The 20,868-nt window shown below is 31.6% G+C and overlaps 1 protein-coding gene across 1 annotated transcript; it reads right to left on the bottom strand.

The window, feature by feature from the left end:
- Positions 1 to 6,231: 6,231 nt before the first annotated feature.
- LOC107437270 (solute carrier family 35 member G1-like) lies at positions 6,232 to 14,516 on the bottom strand. Its single transcript, XM_043055138.2, has 2 exons — positions 14,238 to 14,516; positions 6,232 to 11,703 (listed from the first exon to the last, which is right to left on the bottom strand). The coding sequence occupies exon 2, from the start codon at positions 11,666 to 11,668 to the stop codon at positions 10,649 to 10,651; it is 1,020 nt and encodes a 339-aa protein (XP_042911072.1). The 5' UTR covers positions 11,669 to 11,703; positions 14,238 to 14,516; the 3' UTR covers positions 6,232 to 10,648.
- Between the last annotated feature and the right edge of the window lie 6,352 nt (positions 14,517 to 20,868).

Here is a 20,868-nt window from a genome sequence, read left to right on the forward strand (position 1 = left end):
AGCGAGCAGGGGGCGGAGCCTCCTAGTAGTTAATTATTTTGCTTTCGTTATGCCGGATTATCTGAATGATGACCTTGATCGTGGTTGCGTAAGTGAATTACGACACCTAATTAGTATTCCCCAAGTTACCTGAAACTGCGCGTTCATTTTGTTTATAGTTATGTTTTCAAAATTGTAAATAATTTAATATCTGTTGTAATTGGCACGTAACGTCATCATAAGTAAATCGTGGCATTTGTTGGTTCAGAAGCCAATCAGATTCGACATAAGCGCATGACGTAGCTTACAGGAATCCAATTAAAGCTGATTTAAACCACGTGTCTAGGCATAATTATTTCACTTCTTCTGGAGTTACAAGCAAATAAATAAATAAATAAAGTAATAAGATTTGTACTGATAAAGCAAAATTAATAGAGAAATGGTACTAATTCGTTTAAGAGAACGTAAGAAATCAGCATACTATCATTGTCATCAATACTTAACTAATTCTGATAATATGTAGGTACCAATTAAAATTAAAAAAAAATGAGCTATGTACTAAAAAGCAAACCTGATGAAGAAATTTATTTCTTCGTTATATGTAACCGCCAAAAGTCGCCATACTATTATTGACAACATAGATACTCTAATTTGGTTATAGGGGCCGGGATAGCCTGGTTGATAAGGTGTTGGGCCCCCTTCCGACAGGTCATGAGTTCGATTCCCGTCGGCGGAAGACATCCTAGGTACAACATGGTAACTGATACTAAATCTGTCGGGGTCACAAATTCCCATAACCATGAATATGTCTTTGAGTACTGGATCGGAGATTGATCGTACTGTGGTTCTGGTCAAAATTACGATCTGCAGATGGACAGTGTGTGAATGTGTCCTCCTTCTAGAAACAGGATGTTGCGCATGCATCTGAATCATCCTTGGGGATATTTCCTAGACCGTATAAGAATAGCCCATTGTACAGCTCTAGTACGATGTAAATAAATATACCAGTACCAGCTGTTTTGCACGATTGGCATTGTTGCAATTTGCACAGTTTTAATAGGTACCAAATATACTCTCATGCAAAGTATGATTATGAAATAATCATTTACTCCTAAATAATCATTTGCTTATAAAATTACAAAGTAATTTTATGAGTAAATTCCCTGCCTATCACACCTGCACTAACACCGTGCATTTTTTATGCTAGATAATGGGAAAATAGGGTTTCTACGGCCCCTCGAACATCTAAGTAAAGGAGAGAGTAGCTTGATTGTTGTAAATTTTATAAATCGAGCCTTAGCATTATGCCAGGTGATTCTGAATAAAATCATCCATTATTTTGGTGGGATGAACTTCTAAATGCATATCTTGCTTAACCCTTCGTCAGTGTCGCCCGAAATCAGTTCGGACAACAGTTACTTGCAGTATTTGTGATGCTCGAACTGACTTGGGGCAGGAGAAAAATTAACGTTTTTATTAACGTAATAACGGTTTAATTAACGTAAGTCCGATCTGAGTTGGTTTCTACTTTAGGATACCTAATTCACTATCTTCCTAATAGATGGCATTAGTGGTGCTAGTTTTTAACCGATAACGACTTCGGTCGAGGGAAGAAAAATGTGGGTGTGCAGTACCGTGTTTTGGAATATACCAAACCATAAAAGATTTGTAAAATTTATGAATTGAAAATCATATTGTTTTGTTTTTATATTATATTACACTTGTTATATTATATTTAGCTTAAAAGTTTTGTTTAATTTGCTCTAACTGAATCAGATGTGTGTGTGTAATCCATTACTTTTTTGTGTGTATGTAAAAATTATAAATACGGTAATTATTGCATTTAAAATTTTATTTTTGTAATAAAAAACCATTTCTTAACTTTTATAATTATATTAAGAACAAAATTAAATAGCGAAAAAAAAATTTCTTTTTTTACTAGAACAGCGATAGGTAAAGCTGATGATTAAGCTAAAATATTTCATTATTGTTCTAGAACGTATGTACATTTGTATGTATGCCCCTTACAGAAATCAACAATTCCAAACCAATTCGCTTTCAATTTGGAGTACAAACGTTTGAAGACAGGGCAAACCTAACTGGCTACTTTTAAACTCTTTCTGACCACCAGTTCGCATGACCATCGGTGGCCCTAGTTCTTTATCTGTCTACCACTGGGGATATTTTTTGTACAAACAGAACATGAATTTACCGGTCATCACCAACATTCAAACATCTGCATCATGTAAAGGGAATTTTATGTATCACAAGCCAACCCAAGTAACCTTTTCTGTAAGTAGAAAACAAAATTGAGTTCCTTGAAAAGTTTTATCCTTCCGTTAATCGCTGTGGAATTTGGTAAATATCAGGTTCGATTTCCACCACAAGTGGTTTTTTTATATATATAGATATTACTGTCTTTTCTACTGTCTCGGCGGGGGCTTAAAAGCAAGTTTCGTGACCTAAACTTACAGATCTAAAGGTTTATATAACCATATAAATAAATGGATCAGGAATACAGACACCTAAAAAAATGTTCCGGTTTGTTTATTCGCTGCACTTCGCTAAAGTATTTATTAATTCAAATACGTAAACAGACTTGTATACCCAATACAAAGATTGGCTTATAAACTCTTCTCAAGTTCAACGACACTTAGAACAAATTGGAGAAGGCAACATAGAGTTACGTCTAGGTTCACTAAGGAGTTCGAAGCGTTTGGCGGTGGGGTAAAACCAATAAACCACGGAGGTCCCTGTACAATGCAATGGATGTTTCCAAGCAAGCAATGCATTGTGCTTATAATTTTTTTTTAATATTTGAGTGCAATCCGAAGTTTTATAACCGGCAAATTTTTTTTTAACTTTTCTTTAAGCCGCTTAAGAAATTTCGGTAAGTATCAGTCTCGTTTCTTCCTTCAGAGATCCCGCAGTGGACTGATCGTTAAGACACGGTTCCCAGAAGATCACCGAAATCAAGCATCACTGGATGCGGTCAGTGTGCGGGTGGGTGACCACTCGGATCAGTCTGCGTAGGGACCGAGGGTGTGCGGTATTGGTCCTCGTTAAACTGTGCTACCGTAAAGAGCTCGACTTCGCGCGCAGGTCGTCGGGCTACCGAAGCGGGAGGGGGGCATCCCCTCCGCAGAGGATCAAAATTGTGATGGAATGTCTTCGGATCATCCTCCAGGGATGTTCCCCAGACCGTCGGCAATAGCCCATTGTACAGCTCTAGTGCGACGTAAATTAACAACAACTACACCAATCTTCCTTAAGAGCTCGTGATATACAAATTACATTCGCTTTTTACTTGAATTAAACAAAAACATCGCTGAGCATATTTGAATGCATTTAATTAATACGTTCAGCACTCTTCCAGTTGAGTTATGAGACCTCCTTGGCTGGCCGACTGGTATTCCCCACGAAGCGTGAAGGTAGCGGGTTCGAATCATACGGTTACCATGCATGTAGCTTCGTGCTATCCTTCTCAGTATTGTGCTTTCTGTTCCTCTACTTGACAAAGGTTTATTTGATAACAAATAAACTAAATAAACTAAACTAAAACTAATAAACTAATAAACTAAATCCCGCTTCTACAGCGGATGGTTTGTTTTCTTGGATTTACATGCATTTGCAGGCTTGTGTGCTCAATTTAGGCTTATAAACCTTTGTCAAATAGAAGAACAGATAGCACAATACAAAGAAGGACAGCACGAAGCTACATGCAAGGTAACAACGGGATTCGAACCCGCTATCTCTACTACTGTGGATGTATCTTCATCATGTCCTTCTCTATATTGTATTATCTGTCCTACTTGGCGAGGGTTAATAAGCCTTAATTTAGCTCACAAGTCTGCAAATGTATACAATGCTAATAAACCAATCAATAAGCCTAACCAAGCCAGTTTAGTTATTCGTTATAATAAAAATAGGATGATAAACAATAAATTCTCGATATAACAGGTATGATATTTTGCTGATTAATAATCATTTGTGCTTCGTTGCTAGAATTATTTATCACGATTTAAAATATTGTATGACATTTTTTAGTTTTATACAAATATTACAACTCACTATAGCAGTAATATATATGCTTTGTGTACCATAAACGGTATTATAAAATTGTATTAATATTAATTTGTGTTTGCTTAAATTGTATTGTACTTTGAATCATCATATGTCATACCATAAGATCTTGAACCATAATATGGGTTTACATTCACCATTATACTCATTTTAAATTCTTGTCTTCCAAATTTAAAAGTTCGGATATTCAATCCATGCGTTTAAAACTTATTTTTAGGGAAGTTTTCAAGTATCGGGCACTTTTTAAAATATTGGCACACTCCACCATGAGCGGTGGCCTACCAATCATCTTTGTTCTTTTCCATTTAAAGTTGATATTTTTTTTAAAAAGAATATTTGCTTATAAGCGATAAAGTAATTATAATTAGTAAAAATATTATAAAGTAAACAGTAAGTATAAATATTTCGTTAATATTGTTAATGGTAAAAAAACGAACGATTAACTGGATTTGAAAAAAAAATTGCTCTTCAAATAAATTTATCTAAACACAGAAATATAGAAAATGTGACACAATAAGAAGCAAAAGATGATAAATATTTTTACTTGTTAACAATTTATATGAATGACATTGTATAGCAGAATGAAAAACTGTTTTTCCCTCTCTTGGGACTTTTATATTTTTATAAAATTCGATGGCAATAAATAAATAATCATTTTTTTCTTCAAAATTTTTTTAAAAAAAAACCATAGAAAAAGTATTTCTACTGCGAAACAACTTTCGAATAAATTGGAATTTCAAAACAAAAACTCGTATCAAGTTTATAATTAAAAATGACTCTTTCAGAATGTAAAATTTCAATTCTGAAGTAGCATTTCTAAATCGTGTGGCCACAGGTTCGGGGTTCCACCCTCGGACAGGGTAGAGTAGACCCAGCGTTCGTTCCCTTCAGTGTGTCGATAAAATAAGTACCAAACACACTTGGGGTTCCTACCCAACCAGAACATCTATTCCAGGATCCGTAGCCCAAGAAGAAAAAAAACTGAGAAGGACGCAAAAGGCTTTGGCTCTTCATGGGCTGTCGTGCTACTGAGTCTCAGTTGCATCTCAACGGCCACTAGATCAGTCAAAATATTTATATTGTAAGTTTATAATTAAAAATTCTCAAACTAATAACTGAACACACCTTTTCAAATGAACCTTTTTTGCTTTATTAAGCCTGGTAAGAAGTTATTTTACTAAAACCGGTAATTTATCTCATGAGGAATCACACTTTGGTTCCTATCCAACGTAATTTTGCTTTTTTAATTTTGTACTGAGAAGTTTTATTTTTAATCAGATTGAAAATCTTTTCTGCATCTGTAATGGAAAAAAAAGCAAAAGATCGTCAAAGTTTTTCTTATTCTCGATACTGGTTGAAATGCGTGCTTAAGAAAATGAAAACGGCACTAAAACTGCGTGTTTAAGAAAATTGATTCAGTGCCGAAAATGAATATTCAAGAAAATAAACGTAACAAAGAATTTATCTTTTCAATTTTCAACCGGAATTGAATAACGAACGAGGAATTTTTTACTTTTTTTTAAAATGCAAACCATAATCATTACGGAGCAAAGTTCCGAACGCAATTTTCCAATCCAGCAGCCCTTAAGTTTGGCATTTTTTTTAAATAAGTTCATGTAAAAAATTTAAAAAGAAATAACAGCTTGTATGCAATGAACTAGAGAAAGTCAAGATGACAGTCTCCAAAAAAGCAAGTGAGTTGTTAAAGTCCGTTGGATTGTAAATTTGTGTCCTTGACTTCGGAATCGGTCGGTTGAGTGTATTACAGATATAACATTTCAAGTGATACTTTCGCATTCTAAATACTAAACGATAAAATGATGTTTTTTGATATATGTAAACTTGTACATTTTTATGTACATTTTTATGTACTTGTTATGTACTTGTTTTTTGTATGTAAATTTAATACCACTACTATAAATTCGCAGGACCCGGGACAATCTTGAAAATACAACTGTTAACTTTTGAAGTTTTTTTTTCGAAAAAATATTTTCTGTAAAAAAATGTACTAATTGATTCAGGTAAATGGAATTATTATTAAAAAATTTTTTTAGAGAAATGTTTAGAATTAAACATTTACCTGTTTAATGGTAAATGTTTAGAATTAAACATTTACCACCAACAAACTGCTGTTTAAAGTGTCAAAAATTTCATAGTGAATACATATCATTCAAAACATCGAGTTTCTTTTTATTGTTTTGATGAAAAATCACAAATTTATTTCTAAACGTGGCTATAAAGATTTATAACGTTTACAAAAAGAAAACCAAACTTCTTGACACAAAGTATCTTTTTTTAACTCTCTCCTTGCTGACAGAATAAGAACCGTTACATCAGAATAGCTTTTGATTTCGTCACACATTCACTTATTATCATTGTTTTGCGAGATTGACCTGAAATATACCAATTAGAGAAAGATACGATATTTTAAATTAAAAATATTATTAATTTCAATCATGTAGAAAACGAACTGTAACTTGAGAGGGTGTTTCAAACTTAGGTAATTGATCTGTCTTAAAATATATCTAAAAACTTTAAAAATAAGGACATGAAAAGATCAGGAAAAGCAATGGGTAACACGCTTTAAAATTCTGAATAAGGCCAGGAGCCATCCAAGCCTGTCTCACCTCTAAGGAAGGATTTTTCAAATCGTTGATTATTTCGAAAGCCCCAGATAAGACTATAGTAATAACAAAAATATTTAAAAGCACAGCATTTTTTGAGATTTAATTTATCATAATCGTGGTGGCTCAGGGGATAGAACGTTCATCTCTCATGAGGTTACCCAGGTTCGAATCCCAGAGGTGGCTGGTTGGTACAAATTCTGCTCCCGACTCATACCAACCACGGTGACGTAAATTATCCTCAGTGGTAGACTGATCATGAGTTAGAATCCCTTTGCCGTCGGCATGACCATGGTGATTATCGTGGTTTTCCTCTTCATGTAAAGTAAATGCGGGTTAAGGTAATGCAAAAAAATCCTCCACTAAAGCTAGTTTGCATCATTACTTGATCCAGGTGTTTCCTTTTCCTCTGGGTTGGGCTCAAAATTACAAGGCTATGGTGTTGAACATTGATAGTAGTAAACTCATAATCAGATCGGCTGTTCATCCCCGGTTATAAAACAAAATTTGGAGACTTCATTCGGATTGTTATGTAACTAATTTATCATTCTAAGTTGTTGTAGTTCTAGTTCATTTACGTCGCACTAGAGCTGCACAATGGGCTATTGGCGACGGTCTGGGAAACATCCCTGAGGATGATCCGAAGACATGCCATCACAATTTTGATCCTCTGCGGAGGGGATGGCACCCCCGCTTCGGTAGCCCGACGACCTGCATGAGAAGTCGAGCACTTAACGAGGTAGAACAGTTTAACGAGGACCAATACCGCACACCCTCGGACCCTACGTAGACTGATCCAAGTGGTCATCTACCCGCACACTGACCGCAGCCAGTGATGTTTGACTTCGGTGATCTGCTGGGAAATCTTAACGATCAGTCCACTGCGGGTCATCATTCTAAGTAAAAATATATTTACAACATCACTAATCTCATATAATGGTAATAGTATCCTAAATGTTTTACACATATATAAAATAGAATATCGTGCAAATGAAGATTCATAACGCTACCCTTAGGGTAAAGGTGCAATTTAGCTAAAATACTTTGATCTTCAATCATTTGTAAATTTCCTAAGTTTATTGAAATTTAAATTTTATCATCCATAAACAGCCGAAAACGAGCATCAGCTCTATAATAAACCACTACTAATGACAGTTTAATAGAAAATCATTCGAAAACTGCTATAGAATCATTAATTTAGTCTCAAACAACAACATGACTTAACCACTTATTGATCTTATTATTTTCAAGAAAACGGCCAAAAAATGCCTACTTTTTTATTCAAGAAAATTATATTAAAAAAAGTGTATGTACTGTATACATTTCTGAAGTTTGAAATTTTCTTAGCTTGAAATTTAAAATTCCATATGTCCCATATGTCCATATGTCGTAAAATTCCATTCCGTATCCCGTATGTCCCATCCAATATTAAAAAATATTTTATCACAGAACACAGACCACGAGTAGTCACAAAGAGCCTAAGTAGTGGAGCTAAGAGTACAAATTACATATCACAAATAATACATCATATATTTGGATAGTGCTGACATCTAGTTTAAAATAAACTAACTATCTCCAGTTACATTAAAAATTGTCTGGTGCAGACTTCTAGTGGATAAAATAAAAAATAAAAAAATACTGGCACAAGAGATGGATATATTAAACCTTTTTGGTTTATTACTTTTGAAAGCACTAGCCCGGAAATATCACAGGCGCGAGAATTAGGAGAGGAAAGCTCACCCCGTGATTTTGACATGAGCAAGAGGGAAAGGGTTAAAAAAATAATGACTTTAAACACTCAGATAAACATTCATTATTTATTTAAATTATGTCATACAGTACTAATGATGATGGTTGAAGAAGATTCTTCAGTAATAGCAATTTTAAAAAAATATTAATAAAATGGTCACAAATAAATGTTGTTCAAATAAACAATGTTGTATATTACTAAAGTAAGACTTCAAATATTTGAAGCTGTTGCGAATCATTTTTTGTAGCTGTAATAAACTAAAGAAGATTTTTGTTTTAAAAACATTTCTTAGAACTTAAGAATTAAAACATTCATCTAGATTCTAGATGATCTTATATATGAAAATTCTGTTTAAATCGTTGTGGACAAAAGTCTCTTTTAATTCTTATTTATTGAAATATAAATACATTACCATTGCTACCACTAGGAAAAAAATATTTTCAGAATCCGTTGTAATAAGAATCCTTGCAATTTCTTATGGTAATGGAAGAATATGCAATATCGACTACGATACGTTATTTTTTAAAACAATATAATAACTCAAAACTCACAAATAAATATATATTATTTTTATAAAAAAGAGAATAGTGCAGTATTAATTATGAAAGTAACAGAAAATTGTTCAATAAAACAATAACGTAACGGATAAGCTTTGCAAATTAACATTGTTTTATTTTATTTAACGTACAGCACGCAAAAAAAAAAAAAATAACTTGAATAACTTCTCATCTAATCGATTCTTCATGTAACTCAATCTTAATAGTTTGAAGAAGTTAAGTGATTTCCGTCAAATATGCTAATGAATTAGTGCAGTAGGTATTTCAAATTACAAAATCAGACTCAAAAGCGTATTTTCTTTTAAAATGCATTTTTTCGATGGATTGAATTCCTGATCCTCAAAATAAAGGGGGTAACAGCAGTTTAGGAAGTCTATTGGTTTGGTCAGAAGAGCTGTCGAATCTTTAAACCGTTCCGCCATATCTGGAGAGTTTTTTAAAACAATCAAAGAACTTTTACCCAGAATTATAATAATTCGTTTACCTGAAGATAATTCCATGCAACAAAAAAAATTATAATAAGAGTTCATTTAATAATTATTGATTACTTAATAATTACTTATTTAACAATAGTAGAAAAAAATTTGAATTGTGAGGTATATAAGTTTTTATATCGTTTTAAACAATATACTATTAAATAATATAATATTAAATAATATAATATTAAATAATATAATATTAAATAATATAATTTAAAAGGATAAAATTAAAATTTCTGTAAAATCGGTCAATTCATCCCAAGAAATCGAAATTCGAAAACGTCGTGTATTAAATACTTGATTCTTCGAGAACAATTTGACAGCTTTCGTTGACATTTTTATTTTGCCTTTAAAAATTTCATCATATGAAATAATCTATAACTTATATACTTTTCAATTCAAAATTTTTCCGATTATTATTAAATAAAGTAGTAAAAACATTTAATGACTACTAAAAAATTATATTTTGCTTAGAATTATCTTGGCATGTACGAATTTCATAATTCCGTTCAAAGGTTTTATGCTTTTCTTTGAAAATTCTAGATATGACAAAATACGCAAAAAATAAAATGATTATTAAGTTATACAAACTTTCAACCGCTCTCCTGACTAAACTATTAGGGCCATATTTCCTAAATTACGGCTACGCCCAACAGTTTGAGGGTCAAGAATACGAATCCGTCGAAAAAAAGGCATGTTTATTCAAAAATAGTACGTACTTGTCTTTGTCGTAACTTAAAATATCGTTTGTACTAACTAATTAGCTTATTGTAGGTCACCTTAAAAACCATTAAAATTGAGTTCTAGTAAGTGAAAACCCGATAATTAGGTGAAAAGTTATTCAAGGTATTCATTTTTTCTTCGCACTGTGCAGTTGATGATGGCAGCAACAGAGAATTATAAAGATATATCTCATATAATTCATAACAATCGCACAAGTGATTTGAGACTAGAAATAAACATTGAATTTTAGTCTACGTTGTTTGAAATAAATCATATTGTGTCGCTAAAATTGTAAGACAGTTGTATAATGGACCTCTTTCGTTTTTCTTAAGAGTATTATTTGAATGGAATCACAAATAATTCCAGAGAAAACAAATATAAGACTTCATATGTATTCCTTTGAATAAACAATAGGTGAGCCAGAGAAGTATTAAGCACCAAGTTTCTAAAAATTTACTTCAAAATCCATTTTAAGTGCTTCAATTTTGGAGAATTATTCGGTAGACTGGACACCCAGTTCCTAATTCCAACCAAAAATATGGATACCATAACTAAGAAAGCTCCTATGATGCTGAAAGTGTCTGGAATTGCTTTAAACAAAAATGTCTGCCATATAAAGGACAATCCTATATCTGACCCAGCCCTGACAGTAGCGACTGGTCCAGCAAATTCGCACTGGAAAGCTCTGATCATCATTGCGTGAGCTAAGTAACTAAATATTCCAAGAATAATTATGTACAGATTCTGCCAACCGCACACATTCCACTTGAAATCACCAAAGATGGCAGTAACAGAAGCTAGTTCAATGATAGCTATGATACCTAAATTGGATAAGATTGTTGCATGGTGAATTTCTTTCGTTTTTCTTAAGAGTATTATTTGAGTAGTATCAAAGATGATTCCCGAGAAAGCAAATATAAGACCCTGTATGTAATCTTTTGAATGAACAATAGGTGAGCCAGAAAAGTAACTGGGTATTTTGGCAGTAAAAATTAAGCCAATTACAGTGAAGAGCACAGATATCGATTGGAATATTCCACATGGTTCCTTTAGGAAAATCCTCGCGGCCACGGTTACAAAGGCAGGAATGCTGAATAAAATCACATTCGCTTCTGCAAGTGGTAAGCGGCGAAAAGCATGATAACTGACCAATATATGCGTTGCCGAACATATACTTCTGATTATTAGTAGCACACGGAAATGTTTAGGCAAAAAGATTGCTTGGCGACATTTGATAACTTCTGGAAGGTTTAAAGATAAAATTGCGACATGGCGATAAAGACACAGTTGTCCAGGATCTAAATTATCGACGTATTTGACTACTACAGCTGTACAGGAGTAAAATACTCCTGAAATTACTGCTAGCAGTAATACTTTGAAAACTTCGAACGTGTTTTTTTCAGTTGTAACTAAGGCTTTGATTTTTTGTTCTAAACTTGGTAGAACATAGGATTTACTGTTCCACCAGAACATTTGTAAAGATTCTTCCAAAGCCTTTTTTCTGAGATCTGTAAATAAAAAGACTTTTATTGTAATAAATTCAGAAAAACTCTGCGATGAAATGCTTTATTATTTTCATCAAGTAAAGGGGACCTACTTAAAGCTATATTCGTTCTCTGAACTGGCAAATAGCTGCAGCGATATTTATGAGAGTCATGACTAAATAAGGTACAAAAAGAGGTACCTTTGTGATAACTAATATTATTTTTCCTAAGATAGTTTTTTCATATTACATTGTAGGTTGTCCCTAACAAACAAATGCATGTTTTAAGTATTCCTTCACTAAGTATTCTTAAGTATCACTATTAGCACTAGAAAGACTGAACACTGATGTATACCTAGAACGTTTAAAGAGACCAGTCTGGTTCTTCCCAGATTGATTGTGCTTATATCATTTAGAAATCCAAATTCGTAAAACATAATCATAATTAATTTTAAAAACAAATGAGAGACTCGGTCATCAAAATGCTATGATGTTTTACTCGCTTTTATTTACGAAAATATTTGACTAAACGTAATACTGACTTTTCAACTATTATTTAACATAATTGAGTTTCCTTTTCTCTATAAGTAACAATCGAAGATATGTTGAAATACTCTTACTTTTTTAAAGAAACTGAGGTATCTTTTACCTTTCTAAAATGTACTTTACAACCAAACTTACCTGTGGTTATGAGGGAACAAATCAAAATATATTCTATGTATAAAGCTTTATGTATGCGTTCCTATTAGACTAACACACGAATGATTACTTAACTTGGACTTAAATTGGATCAAATAATGAAAAGTCTGAAATACTCGATACTTTCAGTGAGTTAGTTTTTGAATTACGAACATTTTTACTTAAACTGATCTTGTAGAGTATAACTACTTTATTATATCCGGACACCCTTTTTGAAAAGCCTAGTTGAAGCCTTTCGAAAATTAAGAAAGCAGATACGGCCCTAATTGAATATACTGCATACGAATTTCATTACAGATCTTATAAAAATATATATTGGTAATGATATAAATCTGTATTGGTACACAATATTTGAATAAGTTTATCCATAAGAAATTTTTTGCGGGTATCTTGATGGGAGATGATGACGAGGATCACGAAGAATAAATATTGTCATATATTAATTAAAATAAGAACTTCCCTGTATTAAAAAGGATATTTTGATAACAAATCAATGCATTTGATGACCATTATTGAATTTTATTTATTCAGTAAATATTTAGATTTTTTTTTCATCAAAAAAAATTTAAATGTCAACTTTAAATATGCTTTAAATGTCAACTTAAAATATGCTTTAAATGGTCACTTTAAATGGTAAATGAGTATTGCTAACTTTAAATGGTCATAACAGTAGCTTAAAATAATGAATCAAATTCAATGCCTGTTTTCGAAATATTAAACTGACCATCATCCTCAAGAAACTAAAAAATTGGTAGTTAAATTTCTGTATGAATATTTGAAAACTGCTTTGTCTTAATTAATATTTTTAGAACAAATATCCCTCTCAGGGATTCTATTACAGAGATATTTTTTTTTAAACAGAGAGTAAAAAAGTCAGTTCTCTCATGTTCTTATAGGAATTTTGCTATCAGTTTTTCAGTTTTTTGAAGACGCTAGTCACCATAGAAATAAGCAATTTAAGCTATGTCTATTTAATTCAGGGCAAATTTTTAGCTTTTTCTGAATTTTCAAACGCATATCAAAATTTACTTCCTTTTTTTAAACACGCAACAAAAGATTTCTCAATTATTTTTCAAAAAAATAAAAATAAATAAAAAATAAAAAGAGAAAAAATAACACCTTTTTTTATAAATTATTTAATTTATTGATATAAACATCTTTTACTAATATTAACACCTATATTTATATTAACACCTTTTTTTCAAATTATTCTCCTTTATTTTTAATTATTCTGTTTTAAATTATTTAAAAAAATGATCTTTTTTCTTAAAAATTTTGTGTGTTTGTGTTACCTTGTGTGTATTTTAAGAAAAATGTTTTTTTGAAATTGAAAAAATAATTAAGTGCGTGAAACGTTTTCAAATTGGAATTGCGTTGAGAAATGATGTATACCAAAAAAAAAATTAAAAAGTTTTATTTTCTTATTATTCTAAATTAAACTTTTTAATCATTATGTCTCATTGCTTGCGACGCCGTGCTACCATCGTGAAGATCTCGGGTTCTATCCCAGGTCGCGGTTTGAAATCCATGTGAATCAGTAGATATTGCTAACCACACTTCCATCATCATGCCGATGGTCACAAAATTTTTGGATCCCCAATCTGTCTCCTAACAAGTTGCTGCATTATTTTTTACTTTTTAAGATTTTTATTTCTTTTTTACTTTTTTGCTAAGTTGAATCATGTAAATAAAATTATTATATACACTTCAAAACGCTTAGAAAACAAATTATTAATTACCATCTAGGTAAAGGATTTTTTCAAAAAATTGCTCTACGAAATTGAAATTTTGCTTAAACTTTTACGTTGAATAAAATAATAAATTATAATCACACAGTACTATAATTAGAATTTCACTCACCTTTAAGCGCTTTCAACTTAAATATGATTCAAAAGTTCTAAAATATTACAGGCTTAAAAGAGTTTTTGTTCGCGTTCAGTACTTGAAAAAATGAGCATTCATTTTGAAATGAAATGTAGCAAAATATTACATCAATACATTTTAAAATGCGAGGAAAAGCAAATTACAACATAGCTGCGTCGTAATTTTATAACACCTGCAGCGTTGGAATCTTCAAATTCACTCGTAAAATTTCCCAAGATAATTTCTAGTTTACAGTAAATGTGGCGTTATTGTTATTGTACTTCATTCGAATTGAGTTTATCGATGAAATTGCGACAAATGAAAATATGACTTGCATGAATGTTTTGGAGATTTTATTTATCAGGATTAAAATTACTTGTTTGGAAAATGATTGATATCGTTAACTTCTTGAGTTATGAGAAATATGCATTTTTTAAGACTTATTTCTGTCATTGTCATTATTAGAGCTTGTTTAAGGAAATAACTGCTGACATTTGCAGAAAATATTTTTAAGCAAAATGAATATGCAAAAAATAAATACCGTCATGTGGGGCTACTTTGTGCAGGATTTCGCAGTTTTTGAACTTTGACATGTAAAAAAAACTATGTTAATTCAAACTTTAGTAAAATTTATGGATATTATATTCATAACTGAACTCAGACGAGTGAATTTGATCAATATTGGCATTATTTGCATGTTATATTTACAAATAATAAGTCAAAAGATACTTTGCACAAAATATCCCCCAAGTGGGACTACTTTCTGCAGCGATAGAAATTCAGTTTAATAATCATGTTTTTAGTAAAATATTGATATAAAATTGTTAAAAAAGTTAATTATTGACATTTTTAATAACAAAATCATCAAGATATGTAAAGATATTAGTTTGAAAATAATTTTCAGCCTTAAAAAACCATTTTTTAATAAAGAATTTTTTATTAAAAAGAATGCTTATTTCAAAACATTTGAGTTTAAACGATAGGAAACCATTGTACATTTTTGAACATTGAAATGGATGAAATTTAAAAAATAATAATTATTACATATTCATTAACATNATTTTCTGCGTTAAAAAAATCATTTTTTATAAAGAATTTTTTCTTAAAAAGAATGCTTATTTCAAAACATTTGAGTTTAAACGATAGGAAACCATTGTACATTTTTGAACATTGAAATGGATGAAATTTAAAAAATAATAATTATTACATATTCATTAACATTTATAATATTGATAAATTTGAACGTAACATGCTTGAATTATTATGCCAGAACTTGCACTTCAGTTTCTGTCAAAATCACCTGATGTCCTATAAAATATATTTTTATGTGTTAAATCGTTTGATTGATTCATTAGAAAAATCTTTGTAGAACAAAAATAATAGTTTACCAGCACGTTTCACGTGTTTCTTGTGAATTTTATTAGAGATAGTATTTCTGTGGATTTTGTACTTCCGAGAAGCTTCTACAATCGACATACCACCAGCAACTGCTTGCAAACATTGTTGCAGCTTTTCTAAAGTGTAATCACCGTAGTTTCTCGTTCCAGGTATTTTTTTTTTATAACGTCTGACAATTTTTCTCTCGAAAAAAAAAATGAGTGAAACTTTGCACAAAGTAGCCCCACAGAGCATTTTTTTTCATTTTCCGTTTATTTGTTATTAATTTTCAAATTTTTTTAACGCTAACATGATATAATTGTTTATTAATGCATGAGTAAAAAATTTTGCACTTACGACAATTGTTTTATCTAAGTTTTTGCGTTTCACAGCTAAAGTTTCCACGCACACTTTTCGACGTCCGACGTTCTCGGAAAGTTGTTGACATTGGATAAACAAAACACTCTCTCAGATTGTTTTAAAATTCGAAAAAATGTATGTAGTAATAGAGGAGACTTCTATCTTCAAATTCCATACATTTTTAACGTGAAAAAAACATAATCCTGAATAGCAGCACTTGAAAAGTGCCCAATTCGAATTTGCACAAAGTAGCCATTGCTGCACAAAGTAGCCCCACATGACGGTACTTTGTTTTATCGTATTAATTTCAGAAATAGAATTAATAAATTGCTTGCTATAAAATTGTAAGAGCTTTAACTTTGATAAATAATATTACTGGAGCTAAACTTTTTATATTGATCGAAAAATTGCCAAAGAGCTAATTTATTGCAACTATTATATTATTGAAAATGAAAAAATAATAGACTCGATATAATATTAATTGAGCTTAAATTTTTATAGAAGAGTTTAACTTTTTATATTAATCTCAATGTTACCAAAGAAAACCATACCATACATGTTTCATCGTGTTTTATATGTTAATATTACGTTTTAGTTACTTAAGATTACGATAAATTAGATCCTGTATAGGCAGCGATTAAGAATCTTTATTGAGTAACAACAATAAGTGCGTGTCAAGTTTATTAGGTATATGTTTAATGCAACTATTATATGTTGATTTATTTTACTCATACAAATGGAAATAAAAATATGCATGATGTAATATTGTTAGAACTTGAATTTTTATCTAATGTTATTACAATTTCCATCTTACATTAATCTTAGAATTTCCGCAAAAAGAGAGATTTAATTTATTTTGCATATTTCATAACATTCACAGATGCATGCCGATTTTTATTAGGAATATGTTTAATGCAACTATATTACACAGTTAAGAAAAAGGGATTCAAAGTTGAACCATTAGTAACTTGAACGACAATGTGTTGCAAATTTGCTGAAACCGGTATCTGAATTATAATATAAACAGTTTAATCTTTCTTAGACTTGATCATGTGATACAATAATCTATTTTATATAAAACGCTAATGCGTACGTATGTATGTATCAATAAAACCGATGATATTTCTTTTCTCGCGCTGGCAACAGTTTTCATTTTTAATTGAATGGATTCGGCGCGCAAGAGCACGTAGTGAGCATCATATGGCTAATCCATGTTAAATAAAACGCTAATACGTTTTAATTGATAGGCTTCGGCGCGCAAGAGCACGTAGTGAGCATCATATGTCTATCTGTCTCCGATTGTCACCGAGAAAAAACGGTTGGTTGGTTATGAGTACTGAAATAGTTCCGTTTCATTGGCAGAAATGAGAAGTGTTATGCTATTACTATTTTATTTTGAATTGAGCGCTCTACTATTCCACGTTTTGTTATATTATTAGTTATGAGTTGAATGCAGTTTTAATATTTCATATTTATTTTAAGTTAAATTTCATGAATCATAAACAAAACCCAGGGACAAACTTTCGATAAAATTTGTTTAGATTTAACTAAACCAGTGTTTAGCCGCGGTCAATTATATGTTGGACTATCAAGGGTGAAATCCTTCAATTTTATAAGTGTTGTATCGCCAAAGGCCCAAATTAACAATTGTGTTTTTAAAGAAATTCTATAAAAAGTTTTAAATAAATAACCTATATCCAGCTACTTCTACAACTGCTTCTTGAAAAACTTGGCTCATTGATTAAAAATATTGTTTTAATTTTACAGTACTAAATTTACTTCTACTTACATTTTTGCTATGACCTTCTTTCATTACATTTAACAACTTCATGCTAAATTTGAGGACTTAATTTAACAATGGAAACAATAACTTAAACACTACTTAATTTATAACTTAATTTAACAGTTTTATTTTAACTGATAAATACTGTATTATAATTTTAACTTTTTCTATGACTATACTCATTTTCTTACTCTTTGTTTTTTATACATTTCATATTTTTGTGATAAAATAAAAAACTTATAGTTGTTCTGCTTCTGAACACTGATGAAAACGCAAAATGATCTCAAATCAATCAAAAATATATACATTTATTTTACAAATTCCATATTAGGGTGGCGCTATTCAGAGAATTAAAAATACAAAATTATCTTTACATCCGGCGTTCAGTGGCAGACTACTATTTCATATTGTTTTACAACACATGGCTTTAGCCCTCTGGTGGGAAAGACTTTAAAACAAAACTTACAACAGTTACTTTTCTCAACAACTGAAATTTAGAATAGTGTGATTAAGAAAAATATGTGAACTGTTTGCAATTTCAAATTAATATTGAAATGCACAGGTTTAGAATTTTCTACAGTGAAAAGTTTTCGGAACTTCAGTGTTCAAAAGAGTATACAAAAGCAAGACGTGAAGAACGTATCCAATGAGCGAGTAAAGCGAGCATCGGATTGCGAAACAATCTGAAATGAACTGCGAAAGCAGTTCCGGGGATTGGCGAGCACCAGCGAGCAGGGGGCGAAGCCTCCTAGTCTATCTTATTATATAAAACGCTAATACGTATGTATCAATAAAACCGATGATATTTCTTTTCACGCGTTGGAAACAGTTTTCATTTTTAATTGATGGGCTTCAGCGCGCAAGAGCACGTAGTGAGCATCATATGCCTAATCGGGTGAAATCTCACGAATTATCAAAACAATTCTCACAAAATAATCTTCATCGAAGCCGATGCTTTACATCCGGCTTTCAGTACTATTTCATATTGTTTTACAACACATGGTTTTAGCCCTCTGGTTGGATGGACTTCAAAACAAAACTTACAACAGTTACTTTTCGCAACAACTGAAACTTAGAATAGTGTGATTAGGAAAAATACGTGAACTGTTTGCAATTTCAAACTAATATTGAAATGTGCAGGTTTAGAATTTTCTACAGTGAAAAGTTTTCGGAACTTCAGTGTTCAAAAAAGTATACAAAAGCTAGACGTGAAGAACGTATCCAATGAGCGAGCAAAGCGAGCATCGGATTGCGAAGCAATCCGAAATGAACTGCGAAAGCAGTTCCGGGGGTTGGCGAGCGCGAGCGAGCAGGGGGTGAAGCCTCCTAGTATAACTGGAACGAAAACAATAAATCAATTAATGCATCAATTTAATTCATTATTCAAGTTGCAGTTAACTTCCACTGTATCATGACCCTAAGCAACTTATCATTGGGAAATCATTAAGAATTTCAATGATATGATGCAACTTGGCACCATATTACGAAGGTAGTAAATTTGAGCAGCATTATGGCTCAGCACGCAACAAAATCTCTAATAGTATTGATACGTGTAATTTTAGTATGACATTGTGGGGGACGGAGTTATCGACCATGCCAACCGTCATCTATCAAAAGGTACTTCGTGATTGAATCAAGTTAGCATGTCTTATATACCAGTGAATCGATGTTTTTAATATTCGTAGTGGTAGTTACGCCACAACATTATCTAACGGGTAAATTGTAATATTACATAGTTTAATCCTTCTTAAACTTGATTTCACGATGCAGTATAATTTGAACGTTAACATTGATCAATGTAATGCATTATTAAGGTTACATTTAAATTAAACTATCATGTTGGCGCCACACTAAAGTTGCAATAAGTTTGAGCAACATTATGTTGTACTAGGAGGCTCCGCCCCCTGCTCGCTAACGCTCGCCAACCCCCGAGAATTGCTACGCAATCCTATGTGGTTCACCTCGTGAACCATAGCTCGCTGCGCTCGATCGCTAATGAACACTATGTTCTAGCACAAAGACATAGTATATTATCATCAAAGACATGGTATTGTATAATCAAGGACACAGTATTGTACTATTGTAGAAGAATTCCATCAATGTTGTTATTGGCCTTTAAAAAAGTATATTAGCTATTTAGATTGTACATGGTGAAAAAATCAAAACATTGGCTAAATGAGAAACATATTAGCAAAATAAATTATCGAATGCTGCAATTACTCACCTAAATTCAACTAAATGTGTATAATAAATTAGTTAATGCTAGAAATTCTGAAAGTTTTAGAAAAAAATTTTATTATTTAAAAATATAAACTTCAAACCCTAACTTTTCCTTGTGAGATAATAACCCTCAAAAAGTCTTTCATTTTCAAGAACACAAAAATTTGTTTTATCGCCAAATGAAATATTTTTTGGTGATCAGCATTATTAAAAACCAATTTCTATATTAATTAACATTTGAGATTAAGTACATAACATTTTAGAACAAAATAAGGATGCTTTACATACAATAAATTAAAATGCATGGGTGTTAGCATTACCCGAGAAACACCACGTGGAGGTCGCCATGCTGCATTTCTAATCGGGGAGTTTTGATTTTGGCAGTTCCCCTTGCCTACTGCCATAGAAGTTTCAATTAAATTTTTTCTAAAAAACATTTCTTTCTGCAAAGCTCTAAGAAATTAACACTAAGCATTTAGAATTTCTTTGAAAACACAATTATCGATTTGGCATCTTGGAGCAATTACTGAAAGACTGTCAAATGACTTAACTCTACACAGGCCAACACAAAGTTGTCCATGACTAAAAACTTGCTTAGTCAATACTAAACTGATTTTCTCAAAAGTCTGACCTTTTGACTTATTTATAGTCATAGAGAAGGCCAGCCTAATTAATTCCTAATTGAGTTCAAAGTAAATATTATCATGTTTTTAGGGCATGAATCTAAATTGAGCAACCTGATAATGCTCACTATGGTTATTGTTTCCGTTTTTAAAAGCGCTATATGCTGAGTCACATCATGTGACATTTTTAGCAGCAATCATTGGTCGATTTTCTAACGTTGCCATTCGGGGAGTTGCAATGAGGAGGGGAGTCTAACCCATGACC

This window comes from Parasteatoda tepidariorum, chromosome 2, assembly GCF_043381705.1.
Source record: "Parasteatoda tepidariorum isolate YZ-2023 chromosome 2, CAS_Ptep_4.0, whole genome shotgun sequence".
Classification (NCBI taxonomy): domain Eukaryota; kingdom Metazoa; phylum Arthropoda; class Arachnida; order Araneae; family Theridiidae; genus Parasteatoda; species Parasteatoda tepidariorum.